At 43.9% G+C, this 19,234-nt stretch overlaps 1 protein-coding gene across 1 annotated transcript in view; it reads left to right on the top strand.

The window, feature by feature from the left end:
* The first annotated feature begins 2,733 nt into the window (after positions 1-2,733).
* The window catches only part of IPO7 (importin 7), a 61,482-nt gene continuing 44,981 nt past the window's right edge, over positions 2,734-19,234 (top strand). Inside the window, exon 1 of the mRNA XM_012456690.3 lies at positions 2,734-2,981. Within this exon, the coding sequence (XP_012312113.1) occupies positions 2,898-2,981 (84 nt within the window). The 5' untranslated portion in view covers positions 2,734-2,897. The remainder of the gene's footprint in view (positions 2,982-19,234) is intronic.

Here is a 19,234-nt window from a genome sequence, read left to right as displayed (position 1 = left end):
ATAGATGGCAAAACCAAAAGAGCATCCTGTAACATACACCCACTGAGGCTTCAGGAGCTGTAAACATTCACTCCTAGACACTGCTGTGGGGTCAGAGTCCTACAGCCTACCCGTCTGTATGCTCCCCTAGAGGTCTGAGCAGCTGGGCACTGAAGAAGCTGGCCACACTACCGTCGCACTCTCTGAGAGGGGGAAAAGGGAGCTTTTTGAGTTTCAGCTATCATCAAGGGTCTTGTCATTGGCATTCACACACAAAAGCCCCAGTGGGGAGCTGTAAAGGGAAGAATAATTATTTCCATTCCCTTACGGTATAACTTTTTTTTTTTGAGACGGAGTCTCACTGTGTCACCCAGCCTGGAATCCAGTGGCACAATCTCGGCTCACTGAAATCAATCTCTGCCTATCAGGTTCAAGAGATTCTCCCACCTCAGCCTCCAGAGTAGCTGGGGTTACAGGTGCACACTACTACACCCGGCTAGTTTTTGTATTTTTACTAGAAACGGGGTTTCACCATGTTGGCCAGGCTGGTTTTGAACTCTTGACCTCAAGTGATCCACCTGCCTCGGCCTCCCAAAGTGCTGGGATTACAGGCATAAGCCACGGCGCCCAGCCAGTTTATAACTATTATGACCACTTCTCAAGTCTCAAGCTCCCCTTTTCACTTTCTTACCTGCAGCCAGATATGTTTCTTTCTGTTTGAACAACAGCGCTACTGTTTATAAGATCAGTTAACCAAGTGACAACCAAATGACTCCTGCAGTTTTTCGTCTCTCTCTCTCTTTTTTTTTTTTTTTTTTTTTTTTGAGGCAGAGTCTTGCTCTGTCGCCCAGGCTAGAGCGATCTCAGCTCAATCTTGGCTCACTGCAACCTCCGCCTTCCAGGTTCAAGTGATTCTCCTGCCTCAGCATCCCAAGTAACTGGGATTGTAGGCGCCCGCCACCGCACCCAGCTAATTTTTGTGTTTTTAGTAGAGACAGGGTTTCACCATCTAGGCCAGGCTGGTCTCGAACCTCCTCATCTACTCGCCTCGGCCTCCCAAAGTGCTGGGATTGCAGGCATGAACCACCTCTCCCGACCTCATCTCTTTTTTTTTTTTTTTTTTTTTGAGACAGAGTCTCACTGTGCCGCCCAGGATGGAGTGCAGTGGCATGATCTCGGCTCACTACCTACATCTTCCATCTCTGGGGTTCAAGTGATTCTTCTGCCTCAGTCTCCCGGGTATCTGGGATTACAGGCATGTGCCACCATGCCCAGTTCACTTTGTATTTTTTGTACTTTTAGTAGAGATGGGGTTTCTCCATGCTAGTTTCGGATTCCTGACCTCAGGTGATCCTCCCAAAGTGCTGGGATTACAGGTGTGAGCCACCAAACCCAGTCTATTATACTTTTTAATGGCTGTGAAATATTTGATATACTGGATTCTTACTATTTGCTTAACCAGACCTATATTGTTCAACATTTCTCTTCAGAGGCTGAGTGATTTAGTGGAAACAATGAAAAGTTTGAAAACAAAGAACTTAGATATGAAATCTTAGGTGAACCTCTTACTACGTGATCTTGAGTAAGTTATTTAACCTTTCTGAAACAGGTTTTTTTGGCTGTTATAAAAGAGGACATCTTTCTTTATTTCTTTCTCTCTTTCTTTCTTTCTTTTTCTTTCTTTCTGTCTTTCTTTCTTCTTTCCCACCTCCCTCTTTTTTTTTTTTTTTTTTTTTTTGAAGAGATGGGGTTTCGCCATGTAGCCCAGGCTGTAGTGTAGTAGTGGTTATTCACAAGCATGATCTTCACAGGCTGCAACCTTGATCCCCTGGTCTCAAGCAATCCTCCTGCTTCAGCGGGTGGATTACACCCTGGTAGGAAGGTGAGTTTTGAAAGGGATTATGCTTTTACTCTGCATTAAGAGGTGATTATATAAAGTCCCAGCTAAACTTTGGATACTCAGTCAAAAGCCATAATTTCAGTATTTGGTAATTACCAATATGTAACGTGATTTTAAAAACTTCTCACACATAAAGCTTATTTAATATTCCGTATTATTGCCTTAGGATAAAGTCTCATAAGTGGAATGACTGGGTCAGAGTTTAAACATTTTAATGGTAGTTAGAAACACATCTCGGGCTGGGTGCAGTGGCTCACGCCTGTAATCCCAGCACTTTGGGAGGTTGAGGTGGCCAAATCACGAGGTCAGGAGTTCAAGACCAGCCTGGCCAACATAATGAAACCGCGTCTCTACTAAAAAAAAAATTAGCCGAGCGTGGTGGAGGGCACCTGTAGTCCCAGACACTTGGGACGCTGAGGCAGGAGAATTGCTTGAACCTGGGAGGCAGAGGTTGCAGTGAGCCGAGATCGCGCCACTACACTCCAGCCTGGGCGACACAGCGAGACTCTGTTTCAAAAAAAGAGAAAAAGAAAAAAGAGAAGAAAAAAAGAGAAAGAAACACATCTAAAATTGCTTTTCAATTTCCTTCAACTACGCACCTTTAGCAATGGATTGCACCACACACTATATCTGATTCCCTTTACGATAATTATGAATATATTATGTGAAACTTTTGTAGCTGATTGTTTTACTTTTCTTTCTGTGGAATTTGAACATTTTTCGTTTTTGAGTAGAAAGACCTGTCTGCAGGAACGATAGCTCAGACGGCCACGTGGGCTGCTACTGTGTTTGTGGACTACATCTCCCAAAGTGCTCCGCGGGCGCGTCCACAGGAAGTCGCTGGAGCATCTCCCGCCTCCACGCCGAGGCGAAGAGGTTCTATCCGGGGCCTTGGCGCTTCTCTTTCCTTTCGCGCCGGTTGCCGCTGCGGAGCGCGGCTTGTCCATGTGCGCAGTGAGTGGCGCTATTACTGGCCCAGTAGCACCCGAGCCCCGGGTTTGACCGAGTCTGCGCTGCGATGGACCCCAACACCATCATCGAGGCCCTGCGGGGCACCATGGATCCAGCCCTGCGTGAGGCCGCGGAGCGCCAGCTCAATGAAGTAAGGACACCCGGCTAGCGGTGGCGGCGGGCAGGCGGGCAGGCGGGCAGGCGGGCAGGCGGGCAGGCGGGCAGGCGGGCAGGCGGGCAGGCGGGCAGACAGAGGTGGCAGGCCGAGCCCTCGGGGCCTGGCCGGAGGCGCAGACGGAGTCGTTGAGGGCCCCAAAAGGAGGGTGGGGCGGACATCTGACGGCGAGTTCCACGCTGGGGCGCCTCGGTGTGGTGTGGTGGTGGTGGCTGCCGCCGAGGCTGCCTTTGCTTCGGATCTTGAACTGGGCCTCTGGCTGCGGTCTAGGCATGAGGAGCCGGCTGAGGCGAGGCGGGCGTGACGGGTTGGACACATGGCCGGCTCGGGTGGCCGGCCGCCCTCTGGCTCATTCCCAGCTCGTTCCTTAGATTCAGGAGGGGGCGAAACTTACTGGGAGGTTTTTCAGACGTTTCTGAGACCAATCTTCGCCGTCACCGGGTTTGGAGGGGCTCCTGGGAATGTCGACTGGCTCATTAGGGGCTGCGCCTGTCATCCTTGTCACTTCGCTGGGCTGATCAGTGGCCTGCCCCTCGGGCACAACTTCCTCCTCTCTGGCCGAGTTGCTAGGGAAGGCTTTCAAAGGCAAACCCCGCGCCTCCTTGGCAGGACGAGGGTAGTGCGGGATACTCACAGAATCTGATCCCTGCTCTTCTACTGTCATAATGCTTCAGTCGGGGAGTTGGCTTATGTAGTTGAAAGGATCAGGTGAAGTGCACCCTTCTAGGTATAGTTGCACCACTGATTTCTTGAGTGACCTTGGGCCAATCACTTAACCTCTTGATCCTGAGTTTTTTCCCATTCATAAAATTACGCCGTAGAGTTGCTGTTGACAGTCAGGTGAGATAGTGTTAAGCGTGAGTGCCTTATCAGTTCAGATATTGCATTCTCTGAAGGTTGCTTTTGTTTTGTTTTTTACCCCCATATTTTGGGGAGACTGCTCCTTGGAAAACAGCTTCATTGCATGGATATTTATTGTACTATCTCCAGCGTCATTGTTTGTTTCTAAACTTTTGCATTTTTATGTATTAATGATCAGTATTTTAAAGCCTTCTTAAAAGGGCTGCTGTAACTTCTCTGCCAGTTAGTAACTGTCTTTTTGGCATACTGCTGAATCTGTCAGCTTTTCTGAACTTTAGTGTACTTTTTTTTTTTCTTTTAAGACGGAGTTCCGCTCTTGTTGCCCAGGCTGGAGTGCAATGGTGCGATCTCGGCTCACTGCAACCTCTGCCTCCCGGTTTCAAGCGATTCTCCTGCCTCAGTCTCCCGAGTAGCTGGGATTACAAGCATTCGCCACCACACCCGGCTAATTTCTGTATTTTTAGTAGAGATGGGGTTTTTACCATCTTGATCAGGCTGGATGGTCTTGAACTCCTGACCTCAGGTGATCCACCCACCTCGGCCTCCCAAAGTGCTGGGATTATAGGCGTGAGTCACTGCTCCATTAACTGAAAAAGAAATCACACTTTAAATTTGAAATTCAACTATTTTAGGGTTCTCTTAGCTGGTAAGTAAATAATTTAAAAACATTGTTCATATTGACTGACCAGAAACAGCAGGAATATTACTAATTGGACTTTTTCAATGTAAAGGACTACAGTAGAGATTCCTGCCCTCATGGAACTTACAGTTCAAGATTATCCACAGTTTAGACAGATTAAATGTAAATTATTTCAAAATGTTAAAACTATTGGCCGGCGGCAGTGACTCATGCCTGTAATCCCAGCACTTTGGGAGGCTGAGGTGGGGGGATCAAGAGGTCAGGAGTTCAAGACCAGCTTGGTCAACATAGTGAAACCTCATCTCTACTAAAAATACAGGCACCTGTAATCCCAGCTACTGGCGAGGCTGAGGCAGGAGAATGGCTTGAACCTGGAAGTCAGAGGTTGCAGTGAGCTGAGATCGCACCACTGCACACCAGCCTGGGTGACAGAGTATTATTTATATATACATATAAATATTTTATATGTAAATGGGATCATTATTATACCATACTAAGTGATGATTACATGTTCAAATTTTTAGACTCAGAGTCACCTTGGGAGGAGCTTAGATTTTTTTGGATATAAAATAGTGAGTTGAAACAAATTCCCATTTTTGAGCCATTACAAAACTATGGAAGGAGTAATGGATCACTTTTTGTTTTGATTTGCTTTGTGGTAGACATGGATTAAGGTGAACATTATTTTGCTTATGAAATAGTAATGCATTTACAAGCCTAGAAAAGCTAAAGGTTTAGTCATGGTCATTTCTGTCATGACTTTGCTCTAATTAGGTATTATTTTGGCTAAATATACTTGTGTGTAATTATTAATTTAAAAAATTAGTACTTGAAAGAGTTGGTTCGCCTCTACAAAAATTGGAGAAATACTTCCTGAAAATCTAAAATTCATTTATTCCTCAAATAGACATTGCATGTCTAGTTATATACACTGACATCTTGTAATAGAGACCTGGGGTATTTCACAAGTTAGTTTTTAGAAGATAAACAAATGATCAAAATAGTTTTCAAAGCCCCCCTTTTTTTTATTTTTGAGACAGGGTCTAGCTCTATTGCCCAGGCTGAAGTGCAGTGGTGTGATCTCAGCACATTGCAACCTCAGCCTCCCAGATACCAGTGATTCTCCTGCCTCAGCATTCTGAGTAGGTGGGACTACAGGTGTGTACCACCACACCGGCTATAAAGCCTTTTTTTACTTAACCATTAAACTGCTGTTTTGGAATACTGTCAAACAGCAAACACTGCTAATCTGTCAAAGAAAATTTATTTATTTCTTTTTTTTCTTGAGATGGAGTTTCGCTCTTGTTACCCAGGCTGGAGTGCAATGGCACGATCTCAGCTCACCGCAACCTCCGCCTCCTGGGTTCAAGCAATTCTCCTGCCTCAGCCTCCCAAGTAGCTGGGACTACAGGCGCGTGCCACCACGCTCAGCTAATTTTTTTGTATTTTTAGTAGAGACAGGGTTTCACCATGTTGACCAGTATGGTCTCGATCTTTTGACCTCGTGATCCACCCGCCTCGGCCTCCCAAAGTGCTGGGATTATAGGCGTGAGCCACCGCGCCCGGCCTAAGAAAATTTATTACATGGCCTTTATTTCTTTTTTTTTTTTTTTTGGAGACGGAGTTTCGCTCGTTACCCAGGCTGGAGCGCAATGGCGCGATCTCGGCTCACCGCAACCTCCGCCTCCTGGGTTCAGACAATTCTCCTGCCTCAGCCTCCTGAGTAGCTGGGATTACAGGCACGCGCCACCATGCCCAGCTAATTTTTTGTATTTTTAGTAGAGACGGGGTTTCACCATGTTGACCAGGATGGTCTCGATCTCTTGACCTCGTGATCCACCCTCCTCAGCCTCCCAAAGTGCTGGGATTACAGGCGTGAGCCACCGCGCCCGGCCTATGGCCTTTATTTCTGTAATCCTTAGCTGTTTATATTTCATACATTTCTTTCAATTACAACACCTAGATTTTTAAATATTCTTCCTAAGGTAAATTTTCTATTAGTATATTTACTTTCATTCCATTTTAATACATAGCTTCTCCCTCTCTCTTCCATTTAAATATTTTTTGCTTTGGCTTTCTTGTGGCAGAATATTGATTTTGGAGACAGATCTCAGATAAGTCTTGAATATAGTAAGAATGAGGAGGTAACGTTTCTGAAAGGCTCTTGCTTTGGAGAAGATAGAAGAAGGAATTATTCTCTGATGTCTCTCATTCCACTGAACCTGTGTTTTGGTTCATTTAGAACCAAAGAAAAGGTTTATTGACATTTGGGTGAATCTTTTCACTAAGTGAAATAATCACTGACTCAATGCAAAATTTGTAAGTGTTATTAAAGTATTTATATTGTAGATAGTTTCAAAACAAAGTAGCGCTTCTGTTTCAGTCTTTGCACTTAACTGTTACACTGCTTGGAACTCCTTCAATAGTTATCCCTCCCTGCAACTTGTTCTCTCATTTCTTTCCATCTCTGTTCAAATGTCTCCTTATCACTGAGAAGTTTCTTGACCACCATACTCCCTGTCTCCCTTCACTTGCTTTTCTCTATAGCACTGATTTGTCATACATATTTTGCTCTTTTTTAAAATTAATTTTATTTGGCTGGGTCGCACCTATAATACCAACACTTTGGGAGGCCGAGGCAGGCAGATCACCTGAGGTTTGGAATTCGAGACCAGCCTGATCAACATGGAGAAACCTCATCTCTACTAAAAATACAAAATTAGCTGGGCGTGGTGCCGCATGCCTGTAATCCCAGCTACTTAGGAGGCTGAGGCAGGAGGATTGCAGTGAGCTGAGATCATGGCACTGCAGTCCAGCCTGGGCAACAGAGTGAGACTCTGTCTTAAATAAATAAATAAATAAACAATTTATTTATTTAATTATTCAACCAGGTTCAAGTGATTCTTCTGCCTCAGCCTCCCAAGTAGCTGGGATTACAGGCGCCTGCCACCATGCCCGTCTAATTTTTTGTATTTTTAGTAGAGATGGGGTTTCACCAAGTTGGCCAGGCTGGTCTCAAACTCTTGACCTTGTGATCTGCCCTCCTCAGCCTCCCAAAGCACTGGAATTTCAAACGTGAGCCACTACTCCTGGCCTGTTTATTTTTTGAGACAGGGTCTTGCTCTGTCACCCAGGCTGGAATGCAGTGGCACCATCGTGGCTCACTGCAGCCTCTCCCTCCTGGGCTCAAGCAATACTCTCACCTCAGCCTCCCAAGTACCTGGGACTATAGGGATGTGCCACCAGGCCCAACTAATATTTGTATTTTTTGTAGAGACAGGGGTTTTATCGTGTTGTCTAGGCTTATTTTTAATTTTTTTAGAGCCAAGGCCTTGCTACATTGCCCAGGCTGGAGTGAGTGCAGTGGCAGGTCTCAAACTCCTGGGCTCGGGCAGCTTTCCTGCCTGACCTCCCACAGTGCTGGGATTACTGGTGTTAACCAGCACACCCAACCTAGAAGCGGAATTTTTTTTTTTTTTGAGATGGAGTCTCACTCTGTTGCCCAGGCTAGAGTGCAACGGTGCGATCTTGGCTCACTGCAACCTCCGCCTCCAGGATTCAAGCAATTCTTCTGCCTCAGCCTCCTGAGTAGTTGGGATTACAGGTGCCCACCACCATGCCTGCTAATTTTTGTATTTTTAGTAGAGACAGGATTTCACCATGTTGGCCCAACTGGTCTCGAACACCTGACCGCAGGTGATCCACCTGCCTTGGCCTCCCAAAGTGCTGGGATTACAGACATGAGCCACCATGCTCGGCCAAGGTGGAATTTTAATTTTAATTTTTATTTTTATTTGGCGGAGTCTCACTTTGTCACCCAGCCTGGAGTACAGTGATGCAATCTCAGCTCACTGCAACCTTCGCCTCCCAGGTTCAAGAGATTTTCCTGCCTCAGCCTCCTGAGTATCTGGGACAACAGGTGTGTGCCACCACACCCAGCTAATTTTTTGTATTTTTAGTTGGGATGGGGTTTCAGCGAGTCAGGATGGCCTCCATCTCCTGACCTTGTGATCCGCCAGCCTCAGCCTCCCAAAGTGCTGGGATTACAGTTGTAAGCCACCACACCCAGCTAAGAAGTGGAATTTTTAAAGCATTTTTGTTTAAAATATGTAACATTTGGTATCCATTCACACAATAAACAATTGAGTGTTTGTTACGTTCCAGAGACTATTTGGTCTTGGGGATACAAAGACTGCCCTTTCCTACACATGTGTAAACACACACACACACTTCATTTCTAAAATAAAAATAAAACATTAAAATTTGGGCCAGGCGCAGTGGCTCACGCCTATAATCCCAGCACTTTGGGAAGCCGAGGCGGGTGGATCACGAGGTCAAGAGATCGAGACCATCCTGGTCAACATGGTGAGACCCCGTCTCTACTAAAAATACAAAAAATTAGCTGGGCATGGTGGCGCGTGCCTGTAATCCCAGCTACTCAGGATGCTGAGGCAGGAGAATTGCCTGAACCCAGGAGGCGGAGGTTGCGGTGAGCCTAGATCGCGCCATTGCACTCCAGCCTGGGTAACAAGAGCGAAATTCCGTCTCAAAAAAAAAAAAAAAAAAAATTTGGAATAGATTATCATAATTGACAACAGTCTCTTGGATTTCTTCCTGCTTTAGCTGCTAGTGTTCTGCTATGGAAACCTTTCTATATGCAAACCTTTACTCATGCTGCCCAAACTCTGTTAAGCTCCTATTACCTGTAACTAAAATTTTCCTATCCTTAACTTTCATGAAGCTCATCTTAAATGCCATTTTAAATCAGGAAACGTTTCTTCATACTCGTGCTTTACATTGACCTTTCCCTGCACTAACCTTCTGTAGTACTACTATGTTAACTTAAAACTCATCTTCTTAGCACCTAATCTGATATTTTTCCTTATATTTTAATTGTTAAATTTCATTTGAACTAAGTGATTGCTAACTCTCCTTCCTACTCTAAAAGTTCACTTATCTTGAACTTGTTTAGCTCTAGTGGGACAGTAAAATCTTTAAATCAGGAGATATATATATATATATTTTTTTTTTTTTACTTTTTTTAGTCTGGCTCTGTCACCCAGAGTGCAGTGGTACAATCTTGGCTCACTGCAACCTCTGTCTGCCAGGCTCAAGTTATCCTCCTACCTCAGCGTCCCGAGCAGCTGGGACTACCAGGTACATGCCACCATACCTGGCTAAATGTTTTTTTTTTTGAGACAGAGTTTCGCTCTTGTTACCCAAGCTGGAGTGCAATGGCACGATCTCGATCTCACTGCAACCTCTGTCTCCTGGGTTCAAGTGATTCTCCTGCCTCAGCCTCTCAAGTAGCTGAGTTTACAGGTGCGCACCACCATGCTTGGCTAATTTTTGTTAGTCAGGCTGGTCTTGAACTTCTGACCTCAGGTGATCCACCTGCCTCAGCCTCCCAAAGTTCTGGGATTACAGGTGTGAGCCACCGCATCTGGTCAATTTTTGTATTTTTTGTGGAGGTAGGGTCTTGCCATGTTTTCTGGGCTGGAATCGGAATCGAACTCCTGAGCTCAAGCAATATTCCTGCCTTGGCTTCTAAAACTGCTGAGCTTATAGGCATGAGCCACTGTACCCAGCTAAGATCCATCTTTTAAAAAAAACCTTGGAGTACTAGCTGTAAGTAGCAACTCAACAAACAATTATTTCTGTTACAAAAATATTTGAAAAAAATATTGTTTCTGTCAGGAGGCAGATACCATCCTTGATGCTGGAGATCCAACACTGTACACGAGAAAAAGTCATGGTTCTAGTGAAGGTTGCAATTGAATTGAAGTTTTTCTTTACTATTTTTTAAATTTATTTACTTTTTTTTTTTCTTGACATGGCGTTTCACTCTTGTTGCCTGGGCTGGAGTTCAATGCATGATCTCGGCTCACCACAACCTCCACCCGCTAGGTTCAAGTGACTCTCCTGCCTCGGCCTCCCAAGTAGCTGGGATTACAGGCATGTGCCACTAGACCTGGCTAATTTTGTGTATTTTTTTTTCTTTTTTTTTTTTTTGAGACGGAGTTTCACTCTCGTTACCCAGGCTGGAGTGCAATGGTGCGATCTCGGCTCACCGCAACCTCCGCCTTCTGGGTTCAGGCAATTCTCCTGCCTCAGCCTCCTGAGTAGCTGGGATTATAGGCACATGCCACCATGCCCAGCTAATTTTTTGTATTTTTAGTAGAGACGGGGTTTCACCATGTTGACTAGGATGGTCTCAATCTCTTGACCTCGTGATCCACCTGCCTTGGCCTCCCAAAGTGCTGGGATTACAGGCGTGAGCCACTGCACCCGGCCTTTTCTTTTTTTTTAAATAGAGTCTCGCTCTGTCGCCTAGACTGTAGTGCAGTGGCACGATCCTGGCTCACTGCAACCTCCACCTCCCGGGTTCAAGCAGTACTCCTACCTCAGCCTCCTGAGTAGCTGGGGTTTCACCATGTTGGTCAGGCTGGTCTCAAACTCCTGACATTGCGATCCTCCTGCCTTGGCCTCCCAAAGTGCTGGGATTACAGGTGTGAGCCACCGTGCCCGGCCATTTGCTTTTACTTTTAATTTTTTTTAGACAGCCTCACTTTGTTGCCCAGGCTGGAGTGCAGTGGCGTGATCTTGGCTCACCGCAACCTCTGCCTCCCAGGTTCAAGCAAATCTCCTGCCTCAGCCTCCTAGGGAGCTGGGACTCCAGGCCTCCGCCTCCATGCCTGGCTAATTTTTTGTATTTTTGGTAGAGATGGGGTTTCACCATGTTAGCCAGGCTGATCTCAAACTCTTGACGTCAAGTAATTTGCCTGCCTCAACCTCCCAAAGTGCTGGGGTTACAAGACGTGAGCCACTGCGCCCAGCCTATTTGTTTATTTCTGAGTTAGGGTCTCGCTTCAGTTGCCCAGGCTGGAGTGCAGTGGTGCGATCACAGCTCAGTGCAGTATCGACTTCCTAGGCTCAGCTGATTCTCCCACATTAGCCTCCCAAGTAGCCGGCACTACCAGCACGCGCTACCAAATCTGGTGAAATTTTTGTATTTTTAGTAGAGATGGGGTTTCACCATGTTGCCTAGGCTGTTCTCGAACTCGTGGACTCAAGCAATCTACCTAACTCGGTCTCCCAAAGTACTGGGATTACAGGCGTGAGCTACCACACTGGCCGGGATTTTTAAATGTATTGCCAGGAAGATTTTTATGAAATACTCATTCTGAAGGATAATTCCCAGTCTGGTTCATTTAACAGCAAATGTCTGTGTGCTAGGCACTGAGCCTAAGTAGTTAGATGCAGAGTAATTCATGATCACTACTGGTCCTTACAATACATGTGGTCGGTATTATAATAAAGCTACATGTAAGTTTTGGATGAGGAAACCATTAAGTCTGGCTAAGGTGGATATGATCTGGGCATCAATAGTCTGCTCCCTGTTATATTTGCAGTCAAGAAAAATGCGGTAAGTGGAATTAGGGGGTTTACTCAGGAGCCATTTAAACTCTTAGTTCCTAAGCTCAAAATGGTATATAATGGTCACATATATATATTTTTTTGAGTGGAGTTTCGCTCTTTTTGCCCAGGCTGGAGTGCAGCTGTGTGATCTCGGCTCACTGCAACCTCTGCCTCCTGGCTTCAAGTGATTCTCTTGCCTCAGCCTCCCGAGTAGCTGGGATTACAGGTGTGCACCACCACGCCTGGGTAATTTTGTATTTTTGGTAGAGATGGGGTTTCACCATGCTGGCCAGGCTGGTCTTGAACTCCTGACCTCAGGAGTTTGGCTCACCTCAGCCTCCCAAAGTGCTGGGATTACAGGCCTAAGCCACTGTGCCTGGTCTAATGGTTTTATATATATATAGACAGCAGTGCTACTTTCTCATTGCATTTGATAAGTTTCTTGTTATTTTGTGGGGTTTTTTTTGTTTTGTTTTTTTTTAATCTCACACTATCCTGGATCACTTTTGGGATTGTCACAAATGGTTAACTATTACTGCTATGTGTGCTATACCTTACTGATAAATGGTTCATTTGATTTCATTTTATTAAAAGTATTTCATTGATGAAAATATTAGGTCTGGAAAAGTGTAAAAGAATGGCATATTTGTAGGATAATTTGGAATGTCTACAAATTAAGCAAAATATTTTAGGAAGACCAGAGTAGCCTGTAGTTTAGATAAAATTTCTTCACCAGGAGTATTTCAAAGTACTGTTCTGAATTTTGGAGGAAAGTCCCTTGGTACTTTGGTTCTTAGACAGGAAGTTATGCAATGACATAGCTTGTTAAAGATCTGAAAGAGGCTGGGTGCGGTGGCTCACATTTGAATTCCCAGCACTTTGGGAGGTCAAAGCAGGAGGAGGATCACTTGAATCCAGGAGTTCAAGAACAGCCTGGGCAACATAGGGAGACCCTGTCATTACAAAACATTTCTTTTTTTTTTTAGCTGGAGTCTCGCTCTGTTTCCAGGCTGGAGTGCAGTGGCGCGATCTCGGCTCACTGCAGCCTCCACCTCCCGGGTTCAAGCAGTTCTCCTGTCTCAGCCTCCTGGGTAGCTGTGATTACAGGCATACGCCACCACGCCCAGCTAATTTTTGTACTTTTGAGTAGAGACAGGGTTTCGCCATATTGGACAAGCTGGTCTTGATCTCCTGACCTTGTGATCCTCCTGCCTCGGCCTCCCAGAGTGCTGTATTACAGGCGTGAGCCACCGTACCCGGCCTAGTGTACATTTTTCTTTTTCTTTTTTTTAAAGTTGAGCTTATTTTGGGGGACAGAGAAAGCATCGGGGAAGCTGCCTGTGGTTTTTGAGGTCTATTGCTACAACCTATTGTACTAAAGTTTTTCATTTATGTTTTATAGTTAGTCGTCAATTCTTGAATTACATTCTTCATAGTGCTTCAAGACCTCATCTTCTTATAGCATAGATCTGATCATGTAAAAACCTTCACAGAAAGTTCACACTCATTAAATGTGTTGGACACAATACCAGTTCATTTTTGTCTTTTGCTATTTTTAATTCTGTTAATAATCTCCTTAACATACCCCATACTACTTTTCCTATTTAAAGTCTTTTCTTCCATTTCCAGGTTTATGTCCCTTAGGTTCTAACTTGAAATTGTACTAATTAGTCCAACTGGAATTAAACTCTCAAAATAATTTCATACTGATCTTTTTACTCTATATTGTCTGGCACATTGTCAGTACTAGTAAGAAGAATGGAGTTGGGTTTGTTGAAGAATTTTGATGAGATGAATTAAGGGTGACTATTGAAATTATCTGGGTTGATGACAGATAAAGAGAAGGTTGAAAGATGTCTAGCAAGGTGGTTTTTTTTTTGTATTATGGTTACGAGCTTTTAAAACTAGAGTATTAGGAGTTTTAGCCTTAATTAATGATGTGTAATGACTCATTTGTTGATTCAGTTCTTTGCTAGAATCCAGGAGCTTGAGGAGGGAACTGGGCATATAATTAGGGCCAGCATCCAGAAATTACATTTATATTTTGACTCATAAAAGATCTATTGTAGCATATTCTGAGGCCTGTGTTGATGATTGCCAAACTGTTGACAATAATACCATAATTGCCCAAATTTTAAAGGATTTTTGTGATAAAGTTTGATGCTAGTTATATTTTTACTTAAGTTTATTTTATTTATTTATTGTATTTTGAGATGGAGTTTTGCTCTTTTGCCCAGGCTGGAGTGCAGTGGCACGATCTTGGATCACTGAAACCTCCACCTTCTGGTTTCAAGTGATGTTCCTGCCTCAGCCTCTCGAGTAGCTGGGATTACAGGCACCAACCACAATGCCTGGCTAATTTTTGTAGTTTTAGTAGAGACTGGGTTTCACCACGTTGGCCGGGCTGGTTTCGAACTCCTGACCTCAAGTGATCCGCCGGCCTCTGCCACCCAAAGTGCTGGGATTACAAGTGTGAGTCACCACCCTCAGCCCCTTTATGTTTTAAATTACCATAAAAATTAGAAGCATTCTTTTTAATGTGTGATAATTTGCTACAGGTATGCCAGAAAGTTGTTAAAGATAAACCAGTGCCTAAAAGAATTTTTTTCCCTAATTTGAAGAGTTAATGTGTGTCTTTTATTTGTTTTATAATTATACAACTGGATCTTGTTTCCTTCATCTTAAAATTTTCTTTTTTCTTTTTTTTGGAACCCAGACTGACCAATAAACTTTAAGTATAATTTACATATCATAAAGTTGGTCTATTTTAAGTGACAATCAGTGGTCTTTAGTAGATTTATCTAGTTGTACAACTGTCTAGTTTTGGAACATTTCCATCACCACAATAAAATCCCTCATACCAGTTTACAGTTTACCCCCCACATTCAACCTCCAGCCTAATATACTCTCTGTCTCAGTTTTTTTCATGAGACTTTCCTGTCTGTTATCCATTAGGATTGCTCTAAATTCATTTGTTACCTTCTTTCTTTTTGATTTTCTTCAGAGTCTCACTGTGTCCCCCAGGCTGGAGTGCAGTGGTGTGAACTCGGCTCACTGCAACCTCTCCCAGATTCAAGTAGTTATCCTGCCTCAGCCTCCCGAGTAGCTGAGATTACAGGCATGCGCCACCATGCCTGGCTAATTTTTGAATTCTTAGTAGAGATGGGGTTTTACCGTGTTGACCAGACTGGTCTCGAACTCATAACCTCTAGTGATCCGCCCGTGTTGACCTCCCAAAGTGCTGGGATTACCGGTATGAGCCACCACTCCCAGCCCTCATCTGTTACCTTCTTTTGGAGAATACAAGGCTTCCTGTCTTAGGGATTTCAGGTAGGTAGAAATTTGTATAGAGCAGCTAGATAGATGTCTCTGGTTGAGTTTTCCTGCTCTATTCCCGCTAACAGAAATGTCCTCTCTTTCTTATTCTTACTGTAGCTCAGTTGTCTAAAAGCTATGCTTTTTTTTTTTTTTTTTTTTGAGAGTCTTGCTCTGTGCCCCAGGCTGAAGTGCAATGGTGCGATCTTGGCTCACTGCAACCCTGCCTCCTGGGTTTTGGTAGTGATTCTCCTGCCTCAGCCTCCCAAGTAGCTGGGACTATAGATGCCTGTCACCACGTCTGGCTGATTTTTGTATTTTTTTTTTTTTTTTTAGTAGAGATGGGGTTTCACCAAGTTGGTCAGGCTGGTGTTGAACTCGTGACCTCAGGTGATCTGCCCACCTCAGCCTCCCAAAGTGCTGGGATTACAGGTGTGAGCCACCACGTCCGGCTGAAAGTTTTGCTTTTTTTCATCAATCACACTTTTAAAATCTATACTTACATGTTTCTGAAGGTAATTAATAAGGTTAATAAAGTGGTAAGTGATGGCCGGGCATGGTGGCTGACCCCTGTAATCCCAGCATTTTGGGAGGTTGAGGTGGGCAGATCACTTGAGGTCAGGAGTTCAAGACCAGCCTGGCCAACATGGTGAAGCCCCATCTCTACTAAAAATACAAAAATTAGCTGGGCGTAGCAGCGCACGCCCCTGTAATTACAGCTACTCAGGAAGCTGAGGTAGCAGAATCACTTCAACCCGGGAGGCTGATGTTGCAGTGAGCCGAGATTACGCCACTGCACTCCAGCTTTGGCGATAAAACGAGACTCCATCTCAAAAACAAAAAGTGGTGAGCGCTTATTTTCATAGTTCAGTGTTGTCGATTTAACTATTTACACATTTCAAGTATTGCAATACAATGGCTTTTAGTATGTTCACAGTTGAGCAACCATCACCCAATCTTTAAAACATTTCTGTCACCCCAGGAAGAAAATTCATATCTTAGCAGTCACTCCCCATTCCACCCCAAACCCCATCCCAGACCTAGGCACCATCCTATTTTCGTGTCTATATAGATTTGTCTATTCCAGATAGTTCATGTAATTGGAATCATACAATATGTATTCTTTTGCGACTGGCTTCTTTCATACAGCTTAATGTTTTCAAAGTTTATGCATGTTGTAACATGTATCAGTACTTTTTTTTTTTTTTTTAAGATAGGGTTTCACCATGGTGGCCAGGCTGGTCTTGAACTCCTGACTTCAGGTGATCCACCCACCTTGGCCTCCCAAAGTGCTAGGGTTACAGGCGTGAGCCAATGCGCCCGGCCAGTACTTTTTTTTTTTTTTTTTTGAGGCGAAGTTTCACTCTTGTTCCCCAGACTGGAGTGCAATGGCATGATCTTGACTCACTGCAACCTCTACCTCCCAGGTTCAAGTGATTCTTCTGCCTCAGCCTCCTAAGTAGCTGGGATTATAGGCATGTGCCACCACGCCCATATAATTTTGTATTTTTAGTAGAGATAGGGTTTCTCGGTGTTGGTCAGACTGGTTTCGAACTCTCGATCTCGGGTGGTCCGCCAGCTTCGGCCTCCCAAAGTGTTGAGATTACAGATGTGAGCCACCGCAACTGGCCTAGTACTTCAGTTTTTTGATTGCTGAATAGCATTCTATTGTGTGTATCGATAAGACACATTTTACTTTCATTAGTTGGTGGGCATACAGGTTGTTTCCACTTTTAGACTATTATGAGTAATGCTGCTGTTAAAGTTGGGGTAAAAATAGTCTCGATTTTGTTTTTTTATGTTAAATCTGGGTAACCAACACCCAGACCAAGACACATATAATGTTTTCATTGGCCTAGAAAGTTTCCTTGGTACTCTTACTATTCAGTATGATTCCTCCTCCAAGTTACTGTTTTTCTGACTTCTGTTACTACAGATTAGATTTGCCTGCCCTAATTGGTATAATGTGGCTCTATACATATCTGTGCAGCCAACAAAAATGGTGGTGGTTTTTGTTGTTTAAAGTTGAGATTTTGCTTTGTTGCCCAGGCAGGAGTAGAGTGGTGTGATCATAGCTCACTGCAGCCTCAAACTCCTGGGTCCAAGCAGTCCTCTTGCCTCAGCCTCCTGGGTAGCTAAAACTACAAATGCATGCTTCCACTCCCAGCTATTATAATTTTTAAATTTTCTGTAGAGGTGGTGTCTTGCTTGTTGTCCAGGCTGGTCTTGAACTTGTGACCTCAGGTGATCCTCCTGCATCAGCCTTCCAAAGCACTGGAATCACAGGTGTGAGCCACTTTGCTGCACAGTTTTTGTTGTTCTAACATAATCCCAAACCTAAACCAACAGCTTAATCTGGGGCTCTAATCACTTAAAGTAGTCTGTTTCAAATTAAGGAAAAGCTTCAGTGTTGGGACCTCAAGAGAGGTTGTATACACAAAACCATACATATGTGCTTTATGGGCGATTTAAGGAACTATAGGGTAACTTGGCTGTACATCTGTTTATACATTACTCATGTTAGAGCATACTCTGAGAAAGGGAGATTCTATTGAACATGGATATATAAAGGATATAACATTTGTTATGTCTTGATATTTGCTAAGATATTTTCTGTGTTGTTTTATATACTCCTTATAGCCATCCTGTGAAGTAGATTTTATTATTCTTTTTTTTTTTTTTTTTTTTTTTTGACAGAGTCTCACTCTGTTGCCAGGCGCCAGGCTGGAGTGCAGTGGCACAATCTCGGCTTATTGCAACCTCCGCCTCCTGGGTTCAAGCAATCCTCCTGCCTCAGCCTCCCAAGTAGCTGGGACTACAGGCGTGAGCCACTATGCCCAGCTAGTTTTTTTTTTTTTGTATTTTTACTAGAGACTGGGTTTCACCATGTTGACCAGGATGGTCTCGATCTCTTGACCTTGTGATCCACCGGCCTCAGCCTCCCAAAGTGCTGGGATTACAGGCTTGAGCCACCGTGCCCGGCATTTTTTATTATTCTTATTTTGTAATTGAGACTTAGATTTACTGAATCAACTTGTTGAAGGCTTAGAATTCTAGGAAGTGGCATCACCTAGATTTACAACCAAGACTATCCGATTGCAGCAGTTCATTCCAGGAATTTGTGATTTGTTGCAGGAGATCAGATATATGTAATGTAAATGGTCTGAAAAGTGCTCTAGTAGTATGGATGATAGTGTCTTTTGTGGGCTCATCTATCTGTCTTAAATATAAAAACCTTTCTCACTCTACTCTACCCCTAGGCAATCACATCGGCATTTATTTGTTGGCTCTTCCAATTCATTCAATGGATTTTTTGAATAGCTTAAATGCCAAGTGTCATGAAGAACTGGGGATATAAACAGTATAGTCCTTACTCAGTAGGGGCTTAGAGTCTAATTAATAGGAGAAACAGGCATAAGACCCACCCGCAAATATAGTAAACAAATATGTAATAAGTGTTATGAAGAAAAATAATGGTTATGAGAGCAGTAGGGAGCCCTACTTTAGCTTGAGTGATCAGGCAGAAAAAGCTTCTCTAGGCTGGGCGTGGTGGCTCACGCCTGTAATCTCAGCACTTTGGGAGGCTGAGGCAGGTGGATCACCTGAGGTCAGGAGTTCAAGACCAGCCTGGCCAACATGGTGAAACCCTGCCCTAAAAAAAAAAAAAAAAGCTTCTCTAAGGAAATAATGTTTAAGCTGAGACCCAAAGAACGTGAAGTTGTGAACAGTTAACTGGTGGAGCATGCAAGAGAAGGATGATTGTCAGTAGAAAGACACTGCATATACAAACGATTCTGAAATGAAGTAATGTGTTTCTTTCTTTTTGCTTTTATTATTAATTTTGATGGACACATGATAATTGTATAATACATATCTGTGGGGTACAGTGGTATTTCAGTACATGTATACAACAATGTAATGATCAAATCAGGGTAATTAGCATATTCATCATCTCAAATGTGTATCATTTCTTTGGGCTAGGAACATCAAAATC

This window comes from Aotus nancymaae, unplaced genomic scaffold (assembly GCF_030222135.1).
Source record: "Aotus nancymaae isolate 86718 unplaced genomic scaffold, 86718_ANA_hifiasm-v0.15.2.pri h1tg000059l, whole genome shotgun sequence".
Taxonomy (NCBI): domain Eukaryota; kingdom Metazoa; phylum Chordata; class Mammalia; order Primates; family Aotidae; genus Aotus; species Aotus nancymaae.
Note: the sequence above shows the minus strand (reverse complement) of the source record. Positions and strands in the feature narration are given on the sequence as shown.